The 19,920-nt window shown below is 42.1% G+C and overlaps 1 protein-coding gene across 2 annotated transcripts in view; it reads right to left on the reverse strand.

The window, feature by feature from the left end:
- MPHOSPH8 (M-phase phosphoprotein 8) overlaps positions 1–19,142 on the reverse strand; it is a 58,760-nt gene extending 39,618 nt beyond the window's left edge. The window contains exons 1-3 of one of the 2 annotated variants that reach the window (XM_016190747.2): positions 18,705–19,142; positions 7,862–8,017; positions 7,207–7,281 (exon numbers count right to left, since the gene is read on the reverse strand). In XM_016190747.2, coding sequence (XP_016046233.1) covers positions 7,207–7,281; positions 7,862–8,017; positions 18,705–18,917 — 444 coding nt within the window. In that variant the 5' untranslated portion in view covers positions 18,918–19,142. The remainder of the gene's footprint in view (positions 1–7,206; positions 7,282–7,861; positions 8,018–18,704) is intronic. The other variant, XM_016190748.2, reaches the window with a different exon arrangement.
- Positions 19,143–19,920: the final 778 nt, after the last annotated feature.

Genomic DNA, 19,920 nt, shown 5'->3' on the forward strand with positions numbered 1-19,920 from the left:
AAAAAAAAAAAAAAAATATATATATATATATATATATATATATAAAACCTCTGGAATATATATACTATGTGCTGCAGAGCTGAAACTGATTTCTTTTTTTCCCATCCAGGTACTAACCAGGCTCCACCCTGCTTAGCTTCCGAGATCAGACATGTTCAGGGTGGTTTGGGCGAAGACTGATTTCTTTTTCTTTTCTCCTTCCTTCCTTCTTGCTTTCTTTCTTTCTTTCTGAATTTCAGAAAGAGTCCACACTCAGGATAGAAAAAAAAAAAAAAGAGGGGGCTTTGTGGTAGCACACCTAGATGAGCGTACATGCTAGTCCACAAGGATCCAGGTTCAAGTCCCTGGTCCCCACCTACAGGTGGAAAGCTTTGTGATTGAAGAATCAGGGCTGCAGATGTCTCTCTTTCACTCTCCCTCTCTATCTGCCCCTACCCTCTTGAATTTTGACTGTCTATATCCAACAAATATATAAAGATGTGATAATAATAATAATGAGATAGAAATCTGGTTGCAAAAGACCATGTGGTTGTGACAGAATCTCAAAAGAAATTTTTTATTTTGAACAAACAAGTATCCCCCCCACCCCTTAGCTCCATCAGGGGCCTAGAATGACAACACCTAAGTAACAAAAAACACATCTTAGCTCCTAAATCCCATTCCTAGGTGAAGCTGATACCAAGACTATAGCAGAAAAGGTCATGGTGAGGCTGAGCATCGAGATAACTGGTTGAGCATACATATTACAGCATGCAAGGACCCCAGTTCAAGCCTAAGGCCCCTATCTGCAGGATGCAGACTCATAAGCAATGCTGCAGGAGTCTCTTTCTCTCCCCCTTCCCTTTCTTTTTTTTTTATTTAATTTTTTTATTATATTTATTTTGTTTGATAGAAACAGCCAGAAATCAAGAGGGAAGGGGGTGATAGAGAAGAAGAGAGGCAGAGAGACACCTGCAACAACTACACCACTTGAAAGCTTTCCCCCTGAAGGTGGGGGCCTGGGACTTGAACCGGGGTCCTTAGGTCCTTGCACACTGAAATGCACGTGCTCAACCTGGTGTGCCACCATCTGGCTCCTCCCCCTTCCCTTTCAACTTGTTTCTATCAAAAACAAATAAAATACTCTTTAAAATAAATCAATTAGGGGCTGGGCAGTAGCGCAGCGGGTTAAGCACACAGTACAAAACACAAGAACTAGAGTAAGGATCCCAGCTCGAGCCCCCGGCTCCCCATCTGCAGGGGGTCACTTCACAGGCAGTGAAGCCGATCTGCAGGTGCCTATATTTCTCTCCTCCTCTGTCTTCCCCTCCTCTCTCAATTTCTCTCTGTTCTATGCAACAACAGCAATAACAACCACAACGATAAAACAACAAAGGAAACAAAAGGGAAAAAATATCCTCCAGGAGCAGTGCACTGACAGTGTAGGTACCCGAGTCCTGGTAATAACCCTGGAGGCAAAATAAATAACTAAATAAAAAGAAAGGTTATGGTAATGCCCAATGCTACTTCAGAAAAAATTTCTAACAAAATTATAGGGCAGAGAGAGCTCACTGGACAGGACCAAGGTTTATGCTAGCACCATGTGTCAGCACACTGGAGGAAACTCTATGCTGGTGTCCCCTCCCCCCCAGTGAAAAAGCAGGCTGGAGCAGTGATCAAGGCCCCAGCTCTACAATTCAAAACAAAACAAAAATCTTAGTTCGTTAGACTTTTACCTGAAAGAGAGAAGAAACACTTTCCTACAATTCCTCAACATACATTTCCTGCCCAAATCTTTCTCAACAATTCTTAAGCCTGCTATGAGATTAGCCATCTTCACCTGGATGACAAATAAACTGCTAATCGAAGTGCTCACAACCAACCAGCCTGTTCTCATTAGTGATACCTGTCACTCACCTGGGTTCTTTTTTTTTTTTTTTGCTAGGATAGAGAGAAATTGAGAGGGGTGGACAAGGGGGGGGGAGATAGAAAGAGAGAAAGGGAGTGGGGCGGTAGCACAGCGGGTTAAGTGCACATGGTGCAAAGCGCAAGGATCGGCTTAAGGATACTGCAGAGGAGTCGCTTCACAAGCAGTGAAGCAGGTCTGCAGGTGTCTATCTTTCTCTCCCCCTCTGTCTTCCCCTCGTCTCTCCATTTCTCTCCAACAACGACGAAATCAGTAACAACAATAACTACAACAATAAAACAAGGGTAACAAAAGGGAAAATAAATAAAAATAAATATTAAGAAATAAAATCTTTAAAAAAAATTTTTTAAAGAGAGAAAAATAGACACCTGCAGACCTACTTCACTACTTGTTAAGTGACCCCCCCTCCCCCTTCAGGTGGAGAGCCGGTGGCTTGAACTGGTCATGATTCTGAGATAGGGAGGTGAAGAACTGAGCAGAAGCTAGAGAACGCTGATTCCAGTGCACAGCACTTAGTGACTGATCTGATGTAGGTAAGATGACTACTTTTAGAACCTGGGTGAGTGGGAGTTGGGTGGTGATGCACCAGGTTAAGTACACATAGTATGAAGCACAAGGGTCCCGGTCCAAGCCACCAGCTCTCCACCTGAAGGGGGGGGGCAGGGGGAGGGTGTCCACTTCACAAGTAGTGAAGCAGGTCTGTAGGTGTCTATTTCTCTCTTTCTATCTTCCCCTCCCCCTCTCAATTTCTCTCCTTGAAAAAAAACAACACCCAGGTGAGTGACCGGTATCACTAATGAGAACAGGCTGGTTGGTTGTGAGCACTTTGATTAGCAGCTTATTTGTCATCTAGGTGAAGATGGATAGATAATCTCATGGCAGGGTTAAGAACTGATGAGAAAGATTTGGGCAGGAAATGTATATTGAGGAATTGTAGGAAAGTGTTTCTTCTGTCTTTCAGGTAAAAGTCTAATGGACTAAGATTTTTTTGGTTTTGAATTGTAGAGCTGGGGCCTTGAATAACAACGACAGCAACAACAAAAATAACAACAACAATAAATGAGGGCAACAAAAAAAGAAAAATAAATAAAAAGGCTACATTAAAAAAAAAAAGAAAGTTGACTGGATGGAGGAAATTGAGTTTGATTTTAAAAAGACTCAAAATGGGCAGCAGTGCAGCGGGTTAAGCACATGTGGCACAAAGCAAAAGAACTGGAGCAAGGATCCCAGTTCGAGTCCCCACCTGCAGGGGAGTCGCTTCACAATCGGTGAAGTAGGTCTGCAGGTGTCTATCTTTCTCTTCCCCTCTCTGTCTTCCCCTCCTCTCTCCATTTCTCTCAATCCTATCCAACAATGACATCAACAACAATAATAACTACAACAACAATAAAAACAACAAGGGCACAAAAAGTAAATAATATTTTTTAAAAAGACTCAAATGGTATTTGTACCTACAACTTAATTTATGTTTTTAAATTTTATTTTTATTTATTTTTTTAAAAATATTTATTTATTTATTCCCTTTTGTTGCCCTTGTTGTTTTATTGTTGTAGTCATTGGTGTTATTGATGTTGGATAGGACAGAGAGAAATGGAGAGAGGAGGGGAAGACAGAGAGGGGGAGAGAAAGACAGACACCTACAGACCTGCTTCACCGCCTGTGAAGTGACTCCCCTGCAGGTGGGGAGCTGGGGGCTTGAACCGGGATCCTCATGCTGGTCTTTGCGCTTGTGCCACCTGCACTTAACCCGCTGCGCTACCGCCCGACTCCCTTACTTTTATTTTATTACTGGATAGAGACAGAGAGAAATTGAGGGGAGGGGAAGATAGAGAGGGAAAGAGACAGAGAGACATCTGCAGTCCTGCTTCACCACTCATGAAGTTTTGCCCCTGCAGGTGGGGATCCGGGGCTTGAATTTGGGTCCTTGTGCACTGTAATGTGTGTGCTTAAGCAGGTGTGTCACAGCTTGGCCCCCTTAAAAAAGCATCTCCCAAATATTAGGACCTGGGTCCAAGTCTCAAAAAACCATACAGGAGTACTATGCACAAGGAAAGCTTCATGAGGAGTACTGTGTTCTCTCTCCTTATTTTCTCTCCCTCTCTTTCTCTAGACTCCCATATTACTAGGGACTAGTTAGGAATAGTCTATGAGAAATCATCCTCATTCAGACCATAATCAGTAGTTTTACATCAAGATGGCTGCAAGTTGGTTTTAGCTAGAGACTTAGCAAACTGAAAAGGACAACAGAGCCAATATTCTTTGATCAGGAATCACCTTTATATTATTATTATTTGGAATAGTTTATTTTTATTGACACAAGACTTCTTGGGAAAGTTGCAGCAAATTTATCTTATTAAAAGGAAGGAAAGTGAGAATTACCTATTAGGAAGATTTCAATCAAAAAGCCCATATTTTGAAGGTAACAAAAACCAATAAATTAAACAGTTGTATTTCTGTGAGACAGAAAGCATGTTTTAGGGAAAGAGGGAGATGGCACTTATTCTAGAAATGTAAAGTTTAACACTAGCAAAAGAACTAGAGAGTGAGGGGAGAGTCTCTAATTTGAACTTATCTTGTTAATATTTTATTTATTTGGATAAAGATGGAGAGAAATTAAGAAGGAGGGGGGAGCTAGAGTAAGGGAGAGGGAAAAAGATTTGTTTCACCACTCATGAAGTTTTCCCCCTGCAGGTGGGGGCTGGGGGTTTGAATCTGGGTCCTTGTGCATTGTAACGTGTGCTCAACTGGGTTCCTCACTGCCCAGGCCCTGGATGGATTTCCTTTTGTAAAAAAAAAAAAAAAAAAGAAAAAGAAAAAAAGAAAAAAAGCAATTTCTTAGTAATTTCAAAGCTACAATCTATATTTACTAAAGGTGTAGCCACTACAGCATAAATTTCTTTTTTCTTTTTTTTTTTTTCAAACCAGAGCACTGCTCAGCTCTGGCTTATGGTGGTGCGGGGGATTGAACCTGGGACTTCAAAGCCTCAGGCATGAGAGCCTATTTGCAAAACCATTATGCTATCTACCCCCTAAATTTACTTTTTACTTTTTTTTTTTAGTATAAATTTAAAAGACTTAAATTTCCATTCTTCTAAATGGATATCAAACTCCAGCCCAAAGCAAAATATAACTTACCATAATGTTTAAGGCTGCAGCTACCTGGCTCAGCCATTACTAACTGGTGAACTAGGATAGTTATTAGTTTACGTAAGCCTCACTTTCCCATCATGATTCATATAAAGTGCCAGCCTAATATTTGGTAACACAGTGTAAGTGCTGTGTTGTTGCTATTATTATTGTTACTAACATTGTCATTACTATTAACAACCACTACAAATGATCAAAACTGGGCCCTCAGTAGGGAAATGCCTTAATTGAGAGAGCATTGAGATTCCATGCCTGAGGTTCCCAGTTCAATTCCAGGCACTGCATGTAGGAGGGTAGTAGTGCTCTCTGTCTCGGGTGAAACTCTCACATGTAATAAATAAATCTTAAAGAAATAATCTGAGACCTTAGTATTGTTTTAGACATCTAAAAGTTTTCTAAATATTTTTTAACATGTGGTTGAAATTCAAATAGTATGAAGAGAAGGGAGCAAAGGTCAGTTCTTAAGACAAAGACTTTAGGGGAGTCGGGCAGTAGCTCAGCGGGTTAAGCACAGGTGGTGCAAAGCGCCAAGGACTAGTGTAAGGATCCCAGTTCGAGCCCCTGGCTCCCCACTTGCAGGGGGTTTGCTTCACAGGCATTGAAGCAGGTCTGCAGGTGTCTATCTTTCTCCCCCTCCTCTCTCCATTTCTCTTTGTCCTATCTAACAACGACGACATCAATAACAACAACAACAATAACTACAACAATAAAAAACAAGAGCAACAAAAGGGAAAATAAAAAATAAGAAAAGATAAAGACTTTAATATGTAAGGATTTATTACTGTTGAGAACATTTCACTATATAAGTTATAAGTTCAAGAATTTCTGCAATGTACTAAATGTGATAATTTCTAATAAAAAATAAAAACTGAAAAGGCAACAGCAAGATGCCTGAGATGGAGTTGGCTCCATTTACAAATAATAACTATAAATGAAAGGTGTTGGAGGGCTAATGAAATAGCTCACTTGAATAGTGTACTGCTTTGCCATGAGCACAGTCCAGGTTCAAGTTCAGCCTCAATTCCACTGAAGGAAGTTTCTGTATTGTGTTTTACACACACAAACACACACACAACAACAACAAAACAACACACACACAAAGAGAGAGAGAGAGTGAGTCAGTCTTATCTGTCTCTCTAAAAAATAAAAAGAAAAATATATGGAAAAGTAAAAGACTAATAGATAAAGTCAATTCAACTAATTGTAGGGTAAGAGATTAAATATAAATAGACAAGTAAAAGAAAAAAAACTTAAATCAAATGTATGCGTTATTCTTAATAACAGCCCATAACAGTCTACCATCAAATCTTTCTCTAAACTGCTGTCAATAAAGGATTTGTTTTACCAAAGCACTGCTGAACTCTGGCTTACAGTGGTGTGGGGGGCTGAACCTGAACCTAGGACTTTGGAGCCTCAGGCATGAGTCTCTTTACATAATAACCATTAACCACTATGCTATCTACCCCCCACCCAAGGTTTGATATATAAGATCCTTTGATCTCTTTATTCTTGTTTACCATCAAGAATTACTAAAATGCAGTAACTGAAGACTGAAGTGTGAATAGAAGAGAAAAACAAAAGACTCTGACAATCAGACCCATGGATAATCTGAAGTGATAGCTTAAAACAACAAGGGCAACAAAAGGGAAAATAAAGAAATAAATTTAAAAAAAATGTATAGCTTATTATTTATTTGTTCATGAAGAAGATAGGCAGAGAGAGAGAGCTAAGACACACCAGACATCACTCTGGTACATGTGCTACTGGTGATTGAGCTCGGGACCTCATGCTTGACAGTCCAGTATTTTATCCACTACACCACCTCCTGGGCCACTAAACATATTGCTTCCTAAAGTGGTCTAAGAGTTCACGAGATAGTTCAACATTAGTGAGCAGGACTTGCATGTCTACAGCCTCTGAGATCCTAGATTCAATCCACAGCACCACCCTAGCCAGAGCTGGACAGTGCTTTGGAGCATCTTTCTCTGAACTCTGTACTTCTTTCTCTCTCTTTCTCTCTCTTTCACACACACACACACACACACACACACACACACACACACACACACACACACACGTAAGGCAGTGGTGCAACCAATAAAGTGCACAAGTTACCATGCATGAGGACCCAGGTTCAAGCCCCCAGTCCCCACCTGCAGGGAAGAAGCTTCACACACGGTGGAGCAGGTTGAAGGAGTCTCCATCTCTTTCCCTGTTTCATTCTGTCTCTATCAGAATTAAAAAATAAATAAAACATAATAAAAACAAAATAAATAAAACTCAAGTGGCCTAAGAATTGTTTTAATTTTAATTAGCAGAAAAAGTTAATAAAGTAGATTAAATACAAAAGCACAAAGCGTATCTACAAAAGTATAACTGTGAAGTTAATACTGAATAGCACCAATAACAACTACAACAAAACAAAAAAACTACCAATAACAACTACAACTACAACAAAACAAAAAAACTTCCAAAAAACAAAAGATATTCTCACAGCATGGATTAATAAGTAAGGCTTCTTAGTGGCTTTTTTCCTACTCCACTGCTATCATACTCTTAAAGACAACAAATACATCTAAACTACATTTGTTTATCAATTGTAATAACATGTTAGCTACAAAAGAAGTTGGTAAAAATCAGTGAAGGCATTCTGTGAGAATCAATTAGTTAAGTAAAATTTACAATAGTAATATTATATACTTATTTTGTAAATTTTCTACTGCTTACTCTTTACATCAATAAAATTCATGATACAGGCATTCTTACTAAAAAATGAGATAAAACATAAGGTGAGAAAAAGCATAATACCTGAATATCTTTTTTGACTGGTTTAGCTTTGTTTTCCACAATTTTGTTCTGAAATTCAAGAAGCACTTCTTTGCAATCCTCAAGATGAACCTCAGGCTCCCAGGTGTCATCATCGGATGTGTAACCTTTCCAACGAACTTTATAAAGAATTTTACCCTGTTATGCAAAATAAAAGTAGGCCTTGATTAAATTTCAGAAAATGCAATTGCTAAGAATATGTGAAAGAACTTGAAAATGGCATCTAAATTTCATTGACTACATCACAAAGTAAATTCATCTTGCTCAAGCAGTAAGAGCTTAAGAAAAAAAAAAAAACGCTATACCACTAGGAAAAGATAGAAACAGGCTGGGGATATGGATTGACCTGCCAATGTCCATGTCCAGTGGAGACGCAGTTACAGAAGCTGGAACTCCCACCTTCTGCATCCCAAAAAACATTTTGGTCCATACTACCAGAGAGGGAGAAATATTAGGGTAAGATGATCAGAGGGCTCTGAACTCCAACTTCATCAGGACATTATTAGGTGTAGGTGTGACATAGAAAGGAAGAGAAGGCAGGGCCATTAAAAAAAAAAAAAAGAGCAGACATATAAACAGATAGTTATAGAAATGATAGTCAACCCAGGTCTGCAACCATAGGAGAAGCACTGCAGTTTCCAGTGGTGGAAATGGTGTAGAATTATACCTGTTAACTTATAATTTTGTAAACCAATATTAAATCATTAACAAAAAAAAAATGGAGAAAAAACACTATAATTAATTCACACCCAATCTTTTTTTTTTAGCCAGACCACTGTGCAATAAACATCCTATATGATTTAGGTATTTAAAAAAAAAAACTAGAAGTTATAGCCAAAAGGAGTAAAGTAAAATTAAAAAGACCAGAAAATTAAGGAATAGTAGTAGAAATTCATGACATAAAAAACAAATGTTAGTCAACAAATTGTTTGGCTTTATATATTAACTCTCTTTTCAGCTACCAGGTTCCAGATGCTAATGATGCCAACCAGACTTCCCTGGACAGACAACCCCACCAATGTGTCCTGGAGCTCCGATTCCCCAGAACCCTGCCCCACTAGGGAAAGAGAGAGGCAGGCTGGGAGGGAGTATGGATCTACCTGTTAATGCCCATGTTCAGCGGGGGAGCAATTACAGAAGCCAGAACAATTACAGAAGCCAGAACGTCCACCTTCTGCATCCCACAATGACCTTGGGTTAAAGACTCCCAGAGGATTAAAGAATAGGAAAGCTCCCCACACCTATGGACATCTAATCTTTGACCAAGGGGCCCAGACTATTACATGGGGAAAGCAGAGTCTCTTCAACAAATGGTGTTGGAAACAATGAGTTGAAACATGCAGAAGAATGAAACTGAACCACTGTATTTCACCAAATACAAAAGTAAATTCCAAGTGGATCAAGGACTTGGATGTCTATGATCCTGCAATTCCTCTCCTGGGGATATATCCTAGGGAACCCAACATATCCATCCAAAAAGATCTATGTACACATATGTTCTTGGCAGCACAATTTGTAATAGCCAAAACCTGGAAGCAACCCAGGTGTCCAACAACAGATGAGTAGCTGAGCAAGTTGTGGTATATATACACAATGGATAATCCATACTACTCAGCTGTAAAAAATGGTGACTTCACTGTTTTCAGCCGAACTTGGATGGTCCTTGAAAAAATCATGTTGAGTGAAATAAATCAGAAACAGAAGGATGAATATGGGATGATCTCACCCTCAGGCAGAAGTTGAAAAACAAGATCAAAAAAGAAAACAGAAGTAGAAACTGAAATGGAATTGGTGTATCGCACCAAAGTAAAAGACTCTGGGGTGGGGGTGGGTGGGTGGGAAGAATACAGGTCCAAGAAGGATTCAGAGGACCTAGTGGGGGTTGTATTGTTATATGGGAAACTGGGGAATGTTATGCATGTACGAACTATTGTACTTACTATTGAATGTAAAACATTAATTCCCCAATAAAAAATAAAAATAAAAAAATAAAAAGGACTTGGATGTTAGACCAGAAACTATCAGATACTTAGAGGAAAATATTGGCAGAACTCTTTTTCGCATACATTTTAAAGACATCTTCAATGAAACGAATCCAATTACAAAGAAGACTAAGGCAAGTATAAACCTATGGGACTACATCAAATTAAAAAGCTTCTGCACAGCAAAAGAAACCACTACCCAAACCAAGAAACCCCTCACAGAATGGGAGAAGATCTTTACATACATCAGATAAGAGTTTAATAACCAACATATATAAAGATAATAATAACCAACATATATAAAGCTTGCCAAACTCAACAACAAGACAACCAATAACCCCATCCAAAAATGGGGGGAGGACATGGACAGAATATTCACCACAGAAGAGATCCAAAAGTCTGAGAAACACATGAAAAAATGCTCCAAGTCTCTGATTGTCAGAGAAATGCAAATAAAGACAACAATGAGATATCACTTCACTCCTGTGAGAATGACATACATCAGAAAAGGTAACAGCAGCAAATGCTGGAGAGGGTGTGGGGTCAAAGGAACCCTCCTACACTGCTGGTGGGAATGTCAATTGGTCCAACCTCTGTGGAGAACAGTCTGGAGAACTCTCAGAAGGCTAGAAATGGACCTACCCTTTGATCTTGCAATTCCTCTCCTGGGGCTATATCCTAAGGAAGCCAACACATCCATCCAAAAAGATCTGTGTACACATATGTTCTTGGCAGCACAATTTTTAATAGCCAAAACCTGGAAGCAACCCAGGTGTCCAACAACAGATGAGTGGCTGAGCAAGTTGTGGTATATATACACAATGGAATACTACTCAGCTATAAAAAATGGTGACTTCACCATTTTCAGCTGATCTTGGATGGACCTTGAAAAATTCATGTTAAGTGAAATAAGTCAGAAACAGAAGGATGAATATGGGATGATCTCACTCTCAGGCAGAAGTTGAAAAACAGGATCAGAAGGAAAAAAAACAAGAAGAAACTGAAATGGAATTGGTGTATCGCACCAAAGTAAAAGACTCTGGGGGTGGAGAATACAGGTCCAAGAAGGATGACAGAGGACCTAGTGGGGGTTGTGTTGTTATATGGAAAACTGGGGAATGTTATGCATGTACAAACTATTGTATTTACTGTTGAATGTAAAACATTAATTCCCCAATAAATTAAAAAAAAAAAAAAGGAAAGTATCAAGGGAGGGGATGGGATACAGAGTTCAGGTGGTGAGAATTGTGTGGAGTTGTACCCCTCATCCTATGGTTTTGTCAGTGTTTCCTTTTTATAACTAAATTTTAAAAAAATAATTAAAATTTTTCAATATAAAAATATGTAATCTAAGATATTAAAAAGCCAACTGCTGTTACCCAGGTGACAGTGGTTAAGTCCCAGACTTGCAGTCACCACCACTATACTAGCTAGAATGCTGTTCTGTCCTATATCAATAAATAAACAGATAAATAGGTGGGGGCAGATTGGTGGCATCTGTGGTTGAGTGCACACATTACAGTGCATAAGGATCTAGGTTTAAGCCCTTGGTTCCCACCTGCAAGAAAAACACTTCACAAGTGGCAAAGCAGGTCATCAGGTGTCTATCTCTCTCCCTCTCTATCTTTCCCTTCCTTCTCAATTTCTGTCTCTAACTAATAATAAATAAAAAATATTAAAAGAAAAAAACCACAAACCCACCTCCCCAGAGCCCATGTCCAGCAGAAAAGCTATTACAGAAGCCCCAGCAATAACCCTGGTGGCAATTTAGAAAAAAGTATATTAAAAAATAAAGTATTTAAAAAGTGACAGATCTGCTTAATAAAACCAACCCCTTAGATGGTATTAAATACATAACAATTTCAAGTAAAACACTCATATGTAATCTGAAAGGCAAAGCAATAGAGTTTTATTTTGTTTTGCTTTTTACCAGAGCACTGCTCAGCTCTGGCTGATGGTGGTGCTAGGGATTGAACCTGGGACTTTGAAGTCTCAGGCATAAGAGTCTCTTTGCATAATCATTATGCTATTTCCCCCAACCACAATAGGGCTTTTTAATACGGAAAAAAAAAAAACAAGACACTTAGGATAAAGATTTTTCCAACCACACAAAAATCTCTCAACAAGATAAAGGTTAAGCTTTCTACAGTAGTCACATGGCCTTCTGATTATTAAAAAGAGCAAGAAAAGTGGTCTGGGAGGTGGTGCTGTGGATAAAGCATTGGACTCTCAAGCATGAGGTCGCGAGTTTGATCTCCAGGGCACATATTCAGAGTTATGTCTGGTTCTTTATCTCTTCCTTTCTCATTAATCAAAAAGAGAGATTTGGAACTTTGGTTTATCTATTTGTCTTCAGGGTTAATGCTGGGGCTCGATGCCTCCACTGCTCATGGTGGCCAATTTTTCTTTTCTCTTCTTTTTACCAGCTCTGGTTTATGGTGGTGTGGGGCGGGTTTGAACCTGGGACTTATGCTATCTACCCTCTGCACCCCCCCCCTCCTTAACTGAATAGGACAGAGAGAAATTGAGAGAAGGGAAAGATAGAGAAGGTGAGAGACAGATAAGACACCTATAGACCTGCTTCACCACTTGTGAAGTGAGTCCTTTGCAGGTGGGGAGCTGGGGACTCAAACCAAGATCCTTGCACAGGTCCTAGTGTTTTGTATTATATGCATTTAACCCGGTGTGCTACTGCCCAACACCCTCCCTCCCCCATATTGTGACTTCTAAGACATATATATGACCAAAACATTTTCCATATCTATTTGTTCTTCATCAATATACTTCTTAGCTCAAAAATCTTTATGTACAGAGACAGATAAAGATGGGCTTTGTCATGTGCAGCATGAAGGGCTACCTGAACCCCTCACCCAGAGATGGGAACCAACTTCTCAGCTCTCTGTCCTCAACACTGCCATCGTTGCTGTGGTTCTCTGTGTAGTCACTGGAGCTGTGGTTGGACCTGTGATGTGGAGAAAGAAGCACTCAGGAGGAAAAGAAGGGATCTACATTCCAGATGCAAACAGTGACAGTGCCCAGGGATCTGATGCATTTCTCAAGGATCCCAAAGTGTGACACATGGGACTTAACTGATGGATGATTTCTTCATGCTTCTGCTTTGTTACTTTAAAATCCACTGATTCTCTTTCTGCAAATGGCATCTCAATGTGTCTGTATTCCTTTAACATGAAGTGGGGATGTGGGGAGAGTTGCACCCTTACCCTCCAACACCCCTTTTACGAATTGACTTGTGTTCTCTTCCCTGATGCTGTTCCTTGGGAGGTGGGTCTGGTCTATCTCTATCCATGTTTTCCAAGTAGCATCAACTTCACATAAAAATAAGAGTACAAGGAGTTGGGTGGTAGCTCAGTGGGTTAAGCGCATGTGGCACAAAGCGCAAGAACCAGTGTAAGGATCCCGGTTCGAGCCCCTGGCTCCCCACCTGCAGGGGAGTCTCTTCACAGGTGTTGAAGCAGGTCTGCAGGTGTCTTGTCTTTCTCTCCCCATCTTCCCCTCCTCTCTCCAATTCTCTGTCCTAACAACGACGACATCAATAACAATAATAACTACAACAGCAATAAAAAACAAGGGCAACAAAAGGAAAATAAATTAAAAAAAAAATATATATATATATATAAATATGAGTGCATGGGAGTCAGGCGGTAGCGCAGCGGGTTAAGTGCACGTGGCACAAAGTGCAAGGACCGGCATAAGGATCCCAGTTCAAGCCCCAGCTCCCCACCTGCAGGGGAGTCACTTCATAGGCGGTGAAGCAGGTCTGGAGGTGTCTTATCTTTCTCTCCCCCTCTCTGTCTTCCCCTCCTCTATTTCTCTCTGTCCTATCCAACAACAACAACAACAACAATAACTATAATAATAAAACAACAATGGCAACAAAAGGGAAAATAAACGAAATCTTTAAAAAAATTTTTTTTAAATATGAGTGCAGACTTGAATTTGTTATTTTCTTTATTTGGGGGTGGGGTTGTAAATGAATTTGTTCTTTTCTTTTTTAAAAAATTTTAATATTTATTTATTATTTTCCATTTTGTTGCCCTTATTGTTTTTATTGTTGTTGTAATTATTATTGTTAGTGATGTTGTCATTGTGACTCCCCTGCAGGTGGGAAGCTGGGAGGCTTGAACAGGGATCCTTATGCTGCAAGAGGTGTGGTTAACCGGCTGCGCTACCGCCTGACTCCCATGAATTTGTTATTTTCTATGGGGCTGATGGCTTAATCTAGAAGAATATGCCTAAAAACTGAGAAAGAAAATAAATGGAAGAACTTTCCAAAAAAAAAAAAATGTGTTTTGTTACTGTGAATGAGGTAAGAATGGGAAAATGGTTGCCTAGACAACCAACTATACAATCAGCAGGGCTAGAACTCCCAGTCTATGCCAGACCACTGGAGAAGTGGAAAAGAGTTAAATACTGAACTCTAGAGCCAATGGCCAACAAGCTCATCAAGTACATCTACGTAATGAAGCCACCGTGAAAGGCCCCAAAAGAGAAGCAAGGCTTCACGGCCTCTCAGGCTGGTGGTCACATGGGGCTTTGAGGAGAATAGTGGGCCTGCAGAGGGCAGGGCAACTCCTCTCCACATCTCCCCTTCTGTACCTATTCCATTTGGGTGTTCCTGAATGATACTGTAACAAAATCAAAAAGGGATTAAAAGTTACTGTTAGGAAAGGAACTCTCTTTTGTACCCCTCTGTGATACCCACAGACTTTTCCTGACAACAACCAGGTAAACAAGAGGCCAGCAGGCACACCAGAAAAAAGAACCACCTCCTTTCTGCATATTCTGCATAATCGTGATGGAAAAGGAATACTAGGCAATCGTTTTACAAGGTGCACTTTTAGACTACCAATTCGAAAATGTGGAGTCCTGTGTGTACACGTAGAGGCTATATAAGAGAAAAAGGACAGTAATCCACACTCGTGGAGATCGGTCTCAGGACACCAATTCAGTCATACATCACCAACAAACAATGTGAACTTAGACTATATAAATGACTTCAACAAATTGATAAAGCTCAGTAGAAAGTGATCTGAAGGGTCAAGTGGTGGTACACTCAGTAGAGGGCACATGTTGCCATGCACAAGAACCTGGGCTCGAGTCTCCAGTTCCCACCTATGGGGGGAAGCTCATGAGAGGTAGAACAGTGTTGTAGTGTTGTTTCTCTTTCCCCCTTCATTTCCCAAACCCTTTCAATTTTGCTCTATCAAAAAATAAAATAAAATAAAAAGACTACCAGGAAGGTGAATTCGTCATGTAAGCACTGAGTCCCAGCAATAGCACTGGTGGCAATTTAAATAGAGAATTGAGGGAGTTGGGTGGTAGCACAATGGGTTAAGCACATGTGGCGCAAAGCGCAAAGACCGGGTAAAAATCCTGGTTCAAGCCCCCGGCTCCCTACCTGTAGGGGAGTCACTTCACAGGCAGTGAAGCAGGTCCTGCAAGTGTCTATCTTTCTCTCCCCCTCCTCTCCCCATTTCTCTCTGTCCTATTTAACAATGACATCAATAACAACAACAATAATAACTATAGCAACAATAAAAAACAAGGCTAACAAAAGGGAAAATAAATAAAAATATATATTTTTTAAAAATAAGGAACTGAACTTCACAAAAAGGCAAAGCCACAGGGGTGCATGGCTGGGTTAAGAGCACACAGGGCAAAGCACCACTCAAGGATCTGGGTTTGAGCCCCCACCTCCCCACCTGCTGGGTGGGGAGGGTCGCTTAGCAAGCAGTAAAGCAGGTCTGCAGGTGTCTATCTTTTTCTCCCTTTTTCTGTCTTCCCCCTCCTCTCTCAATTTCTCTCTGTCCTATCCAGCGGCAACGCAACAACAATGGAAAAGATGGCCTCCAGGAACAGTGAATTCATAGTGCTGGCACCAAGCCCCAGCGATGATAAACAAAACAAACAAACAAACAAAAAAACTGACAATACCAAATCTTGGCAGTTTGAGAAACAAAAAGGATTCTCATGGATGGGGAGACAACATAATAGTTCTGAAAAGACATTCATGTCTGAGAAACTTAGGTCCCAGGTTCAGTCCTTCACACTACTATAAGCCAGAGCTGAGCAGTGTTCTGTTATCTATCTTTCTCTCTGTCCTTCTTTCTCAAAAAAATAAAATATATAAAAAAAGAATTCTCATAAACCATTAATAGCAATGTAATATAAATTAGTACAACCACTTTCTAAAGTTTCCATTTGTGATCAAGAAGTGGTACTGACGCAAGAGCACTGAGCTTGCAAACTTGAGGCCCTGAGTTTGATCCCCAATGCTGAATGTGTCAGAGTGATGTTCTCGTTTTCCTGTTAATAATAAATAAACCTTTAACAATAAATAGGGCTGGCAAAATACCTCGCCTGGAGAGTGTGTTGCTTTACCACAACTCATGTTCAAGCCCAGCTTCTATCCACTACATGACAAGAACTCTGGTGCTATGGTCATCTCCCCATTCTTTCTTTGCTATATATACAAAGTACCTGGTTTCAATTGCTTTTGACTATAATGTGGAGTTTTAAATACAGTACTTAAAATTCTTTAAGACTGGCAAAATCACTATATGAATGCTTATTTATTTTAACCAGAGCACTGCTTAGCTGTGGTTTATGATGGTGCCAGAGATAGAATCTGGGACTTTGGAGGCTTTGGTATAAGTTATATTAATGGTAGTGGATTTCAATTATTTGCCCCCCAAGGACAAAAGAACTTATCAGTGTCAACAACTAGATTATGTGACATTTCATCTTTATGTCCTCAGTAACCACCACTGTAGCTAGAACATGAATAGTTAATTTAAAAAAATAAGTCTTTTGAAAGAAAAACTGACAGTGGAACAGGTAGTAAAAAGACAGCAAAGAGACCCCCCCCCTTCCATGTGAGATCTTTAATCTTTTTATACCTATCTACTCAGAGAGATTCTTTTCTTACTGTCCATCCTTCCAACTTCTCCTCTTCCACAGAGGCTCCAACCCACAACCCACCTACTCATTTTAAAGTATGGCATACCTGAGATTGCCAGTTCCCATATGTACTGGCATATGGTGGTACTCTAGTTTCTGTCTCCCTCTGCGTCTCCTGAAAGTGTCTGTCACATGCAGTAAATAAAACAAGTTAATCTGGCACATACCATGCACCTCCTGGAGGCTGAATTAAGTATGAACGCTCAGAGAAGAACTGAAAGTCACATACGCATCTGGGTAAAGAAGCCCACAACCTTGGTGTATTGCACCAAAGTAAAAAGACTCTGGAGTGGGGGGAGTCGGGCTGTAGCACAGCGGGTTAAGCGCAGGTGGCACAAAGCACAAGGAACGGCATAAGGATCCCAGTTGGAACCCCGGCTCCCCACCTGCAGGGGAGTTGCTTCACAGGCGGTGAAGCAGGTCTGCAGGTGTCTATCTTTCTCTCCTCCTCTCTGTCTTCCCCTCCTCTCTCCATTTCTCTCTGTCCTATCCAACAACGACGACAACAACAATAATAACTACAACAATAGAACAACAAGGGCAACAAAAGGGAATAAATAAAATAAATAAATAAATAAAAAGACTCTGGAGTGGGGAGGAGGGTTCAGGTCCTGGAACATGGTGGCAGAGGAGGACCTAGTGGGGGGGTGTATTATTATGTGGAAGACTAGGGAATGTTATGCATGTGCAAACTATTGTACTGGCGCCTCTAAACCATTAATCCCCCAATAAAGAAATTAAGGAGGAGGAGGAGCAGAAGTAGAAACAGAAGTAGAGCAGCAACAGCAGGCAGCCTACAACCCAGCAGGGGAGAAAGCTATCAGGAAAGGTAGTGAGCGCTTTTAAGGCTGCAGCTGACAGCCGGCTCTGCAGGGATCAGGAGGCCCAGGGGACCTGGGTGGACCTCAGCTCCCCAGGATTTTCTCCACCTACAATCAGAACCGGTTCCAGGGACCTGTCAGCGGGGCGCCCCTCCTTGGGGAATTCTCAACCGATGCCGACCCTAAAAGACTCAGGCAAAGACTCAGTCGGTGATAAGCAAAAGAAAAAGCGCTAAGAATTACCTATTCTGTGGTCCAGGAGGTGGCGCAGTGGATAAAGCACTGACTATCAAGCATGAAGTCCTGCGTTCAATCCCTGGCAGCACAAGTACCAGAGTGATGTCTGGTTCTTCCTCTCTTCCTATCTTTCTCATGAATAAATAAAATGCTTAAAAAAAAAAAAGGAATTACCTACTCTAACAAACAGTACTGCCCGCTCCCAAACTCCTGGCCCCCGAGATAAGACAAAAGACAAACTCCACGCCTCGCCTCGATGTGGCAACCCCCTCCATGGGACTGATAAAGCTTTTGCTTCTGCAAACCTCCGCTTCCTGCTGGGTCCGAAAACTCTCCCATGATGAATGACACAGTTTTTTTTTTTTTTTTTTTTTTTTGCTTATTTCGTGTGTGTCTGTGTGTGTGTGTGTGTGTGTGTGTGTGTGTGTGTGTGTGTGTTCCCAATGGCAGGTTTAAACTTCCCCGCCCCGAGATTCTCCTGCCTTGGGGCGGATAAATACCCGTGCTGTACAACAGTTCAGAGCTGGCTGGCGGGGACGTGATAAATTGATGCAGGTCCGCTGGGTTCCGGCAGGCCTGGAATTCCTGCACCAGCAGCTCGGTGGCCGCGGGCCGGGCCCCATTTCTGCTTCTTCTTGCAGAGGAAGCAGCGACGCCGCCCGACGACTCCCACGGCGCGGCCTGCAGCACCTGTCACGCCTGCACAGCCCGTCTCCGCCGCCACCCCCTGCCCCGCGGTAGGGAGCCCAGCGCCGGGGTCACCTCGGTCCGGGCCGACCCCCGTCCTGACCCCGCCGCACATACCCCCTCGGTCTTCATGTCCAGGATCTGCTCCACCTCGAACACATCCTCGCCGTCCTCCTCGCTGTCTCCGGTGGCCTCCGCTCCTCTCAGGGCCGCGACCTTCTTGCTCGCCGCCGCGCCGCCTCCATCCGCGACGGGAAGTCCGCTACGGCTGTCGGCCCCGGAGTCCGGCCTCGTCGCCCGGCCCGCCCCCTCTGAGGAGGCCGCTGCCATGTCTGTAACGAGCAAACCGCCGAACACTCTGTGGAACCCACCCGCGTGGCGGTGCACCGCGTTCTGAGGCGCTGTAGGTCGGCCGCCAATAGGAGCGGCGAACCCAGAGCGACACACGCATTCGCCAATCGGAAGAAGGCAGGCGTCCCGAGCCTTCCGGAAGCGAATGGGAGGGCCAAGTGGACTCCCAGTTCGAAGGGCGTCAATGCGGTGAAGGGGCTTGGCGGGGGCGGGGCGTCAACGCGGAAGGGAGGGTCTCGTGGGCAGGGGCGGGGCGTCAGTGTTGGGGGCGGGGTTTCCGAGTGGGTTGAGCTCTGGTTTGCCCAGGCAGTGGCGGGTGTTTAAACCTAGGTCCCGTACACCGCAAAGCAGTGCACCACCCAAGTGAGCTATTTCACTAGCCCTTAGAAAAAAAAAGCTAGACACCTGCAGACCAGCTTCAGGGAGCTACTCTCTTCCCTGATCCAGCTTCCTGGTCCTTTTTTCCAGCCATGACATCATTTCCCCAGACAATAACTTGGATCAACCTGCATATCAGATATCAGGCTGGGGTGGGGGGAGGAAAGAGAGAGAGAAAAAAACTAGTATAGCCACAGGCCCTTTGGAATATAACTAAAATATGCCTACTAGCTATCTACAAAACGGAGACTCCTTCCAACTCTTCATCTGCACTATTCCAGCCTTTAGGTTCATGATTAGTTAACAACTTGTTTGGCTTTATATATTAACTCTCTTTTCAGCCACCAGGTTCCAGATGCTAGCTGGATGCCAACCAGAATTCCCTGGACAGACAACCCTACCAATATGTCCTGGAGTCTGATTCCCCAGAACCCCACCCTACTAGGGAAAGAGAGAGGCAGGCTAGGAGTATGGACTGACCAGTCAACGCCCATGTTCAGCACGGAAGCAATGACAGAAGCCAGACCTTCCACCTTCTGCATCCCACAATGACCCTGGGTCCATACTCCCAGAGGGTTAAAGAACAGGAAAGCTACCAGGGGAG

Source organism: Erinaceus europaeus, chromosome 7 (genome assembly GCF_950295315.1).
Source record: "Erinaceus europaeus chromosome 7, mEriEur2.1, whole genome shotgun sequence".
Classification (NCBI taxonomy): domain Eukaryota; kingdom Metazoa; phylum Chordata; class Mammalia; order Eulipotyphla; family Erinaceidae; genus Erinaceus; species Erinaceus europaeus.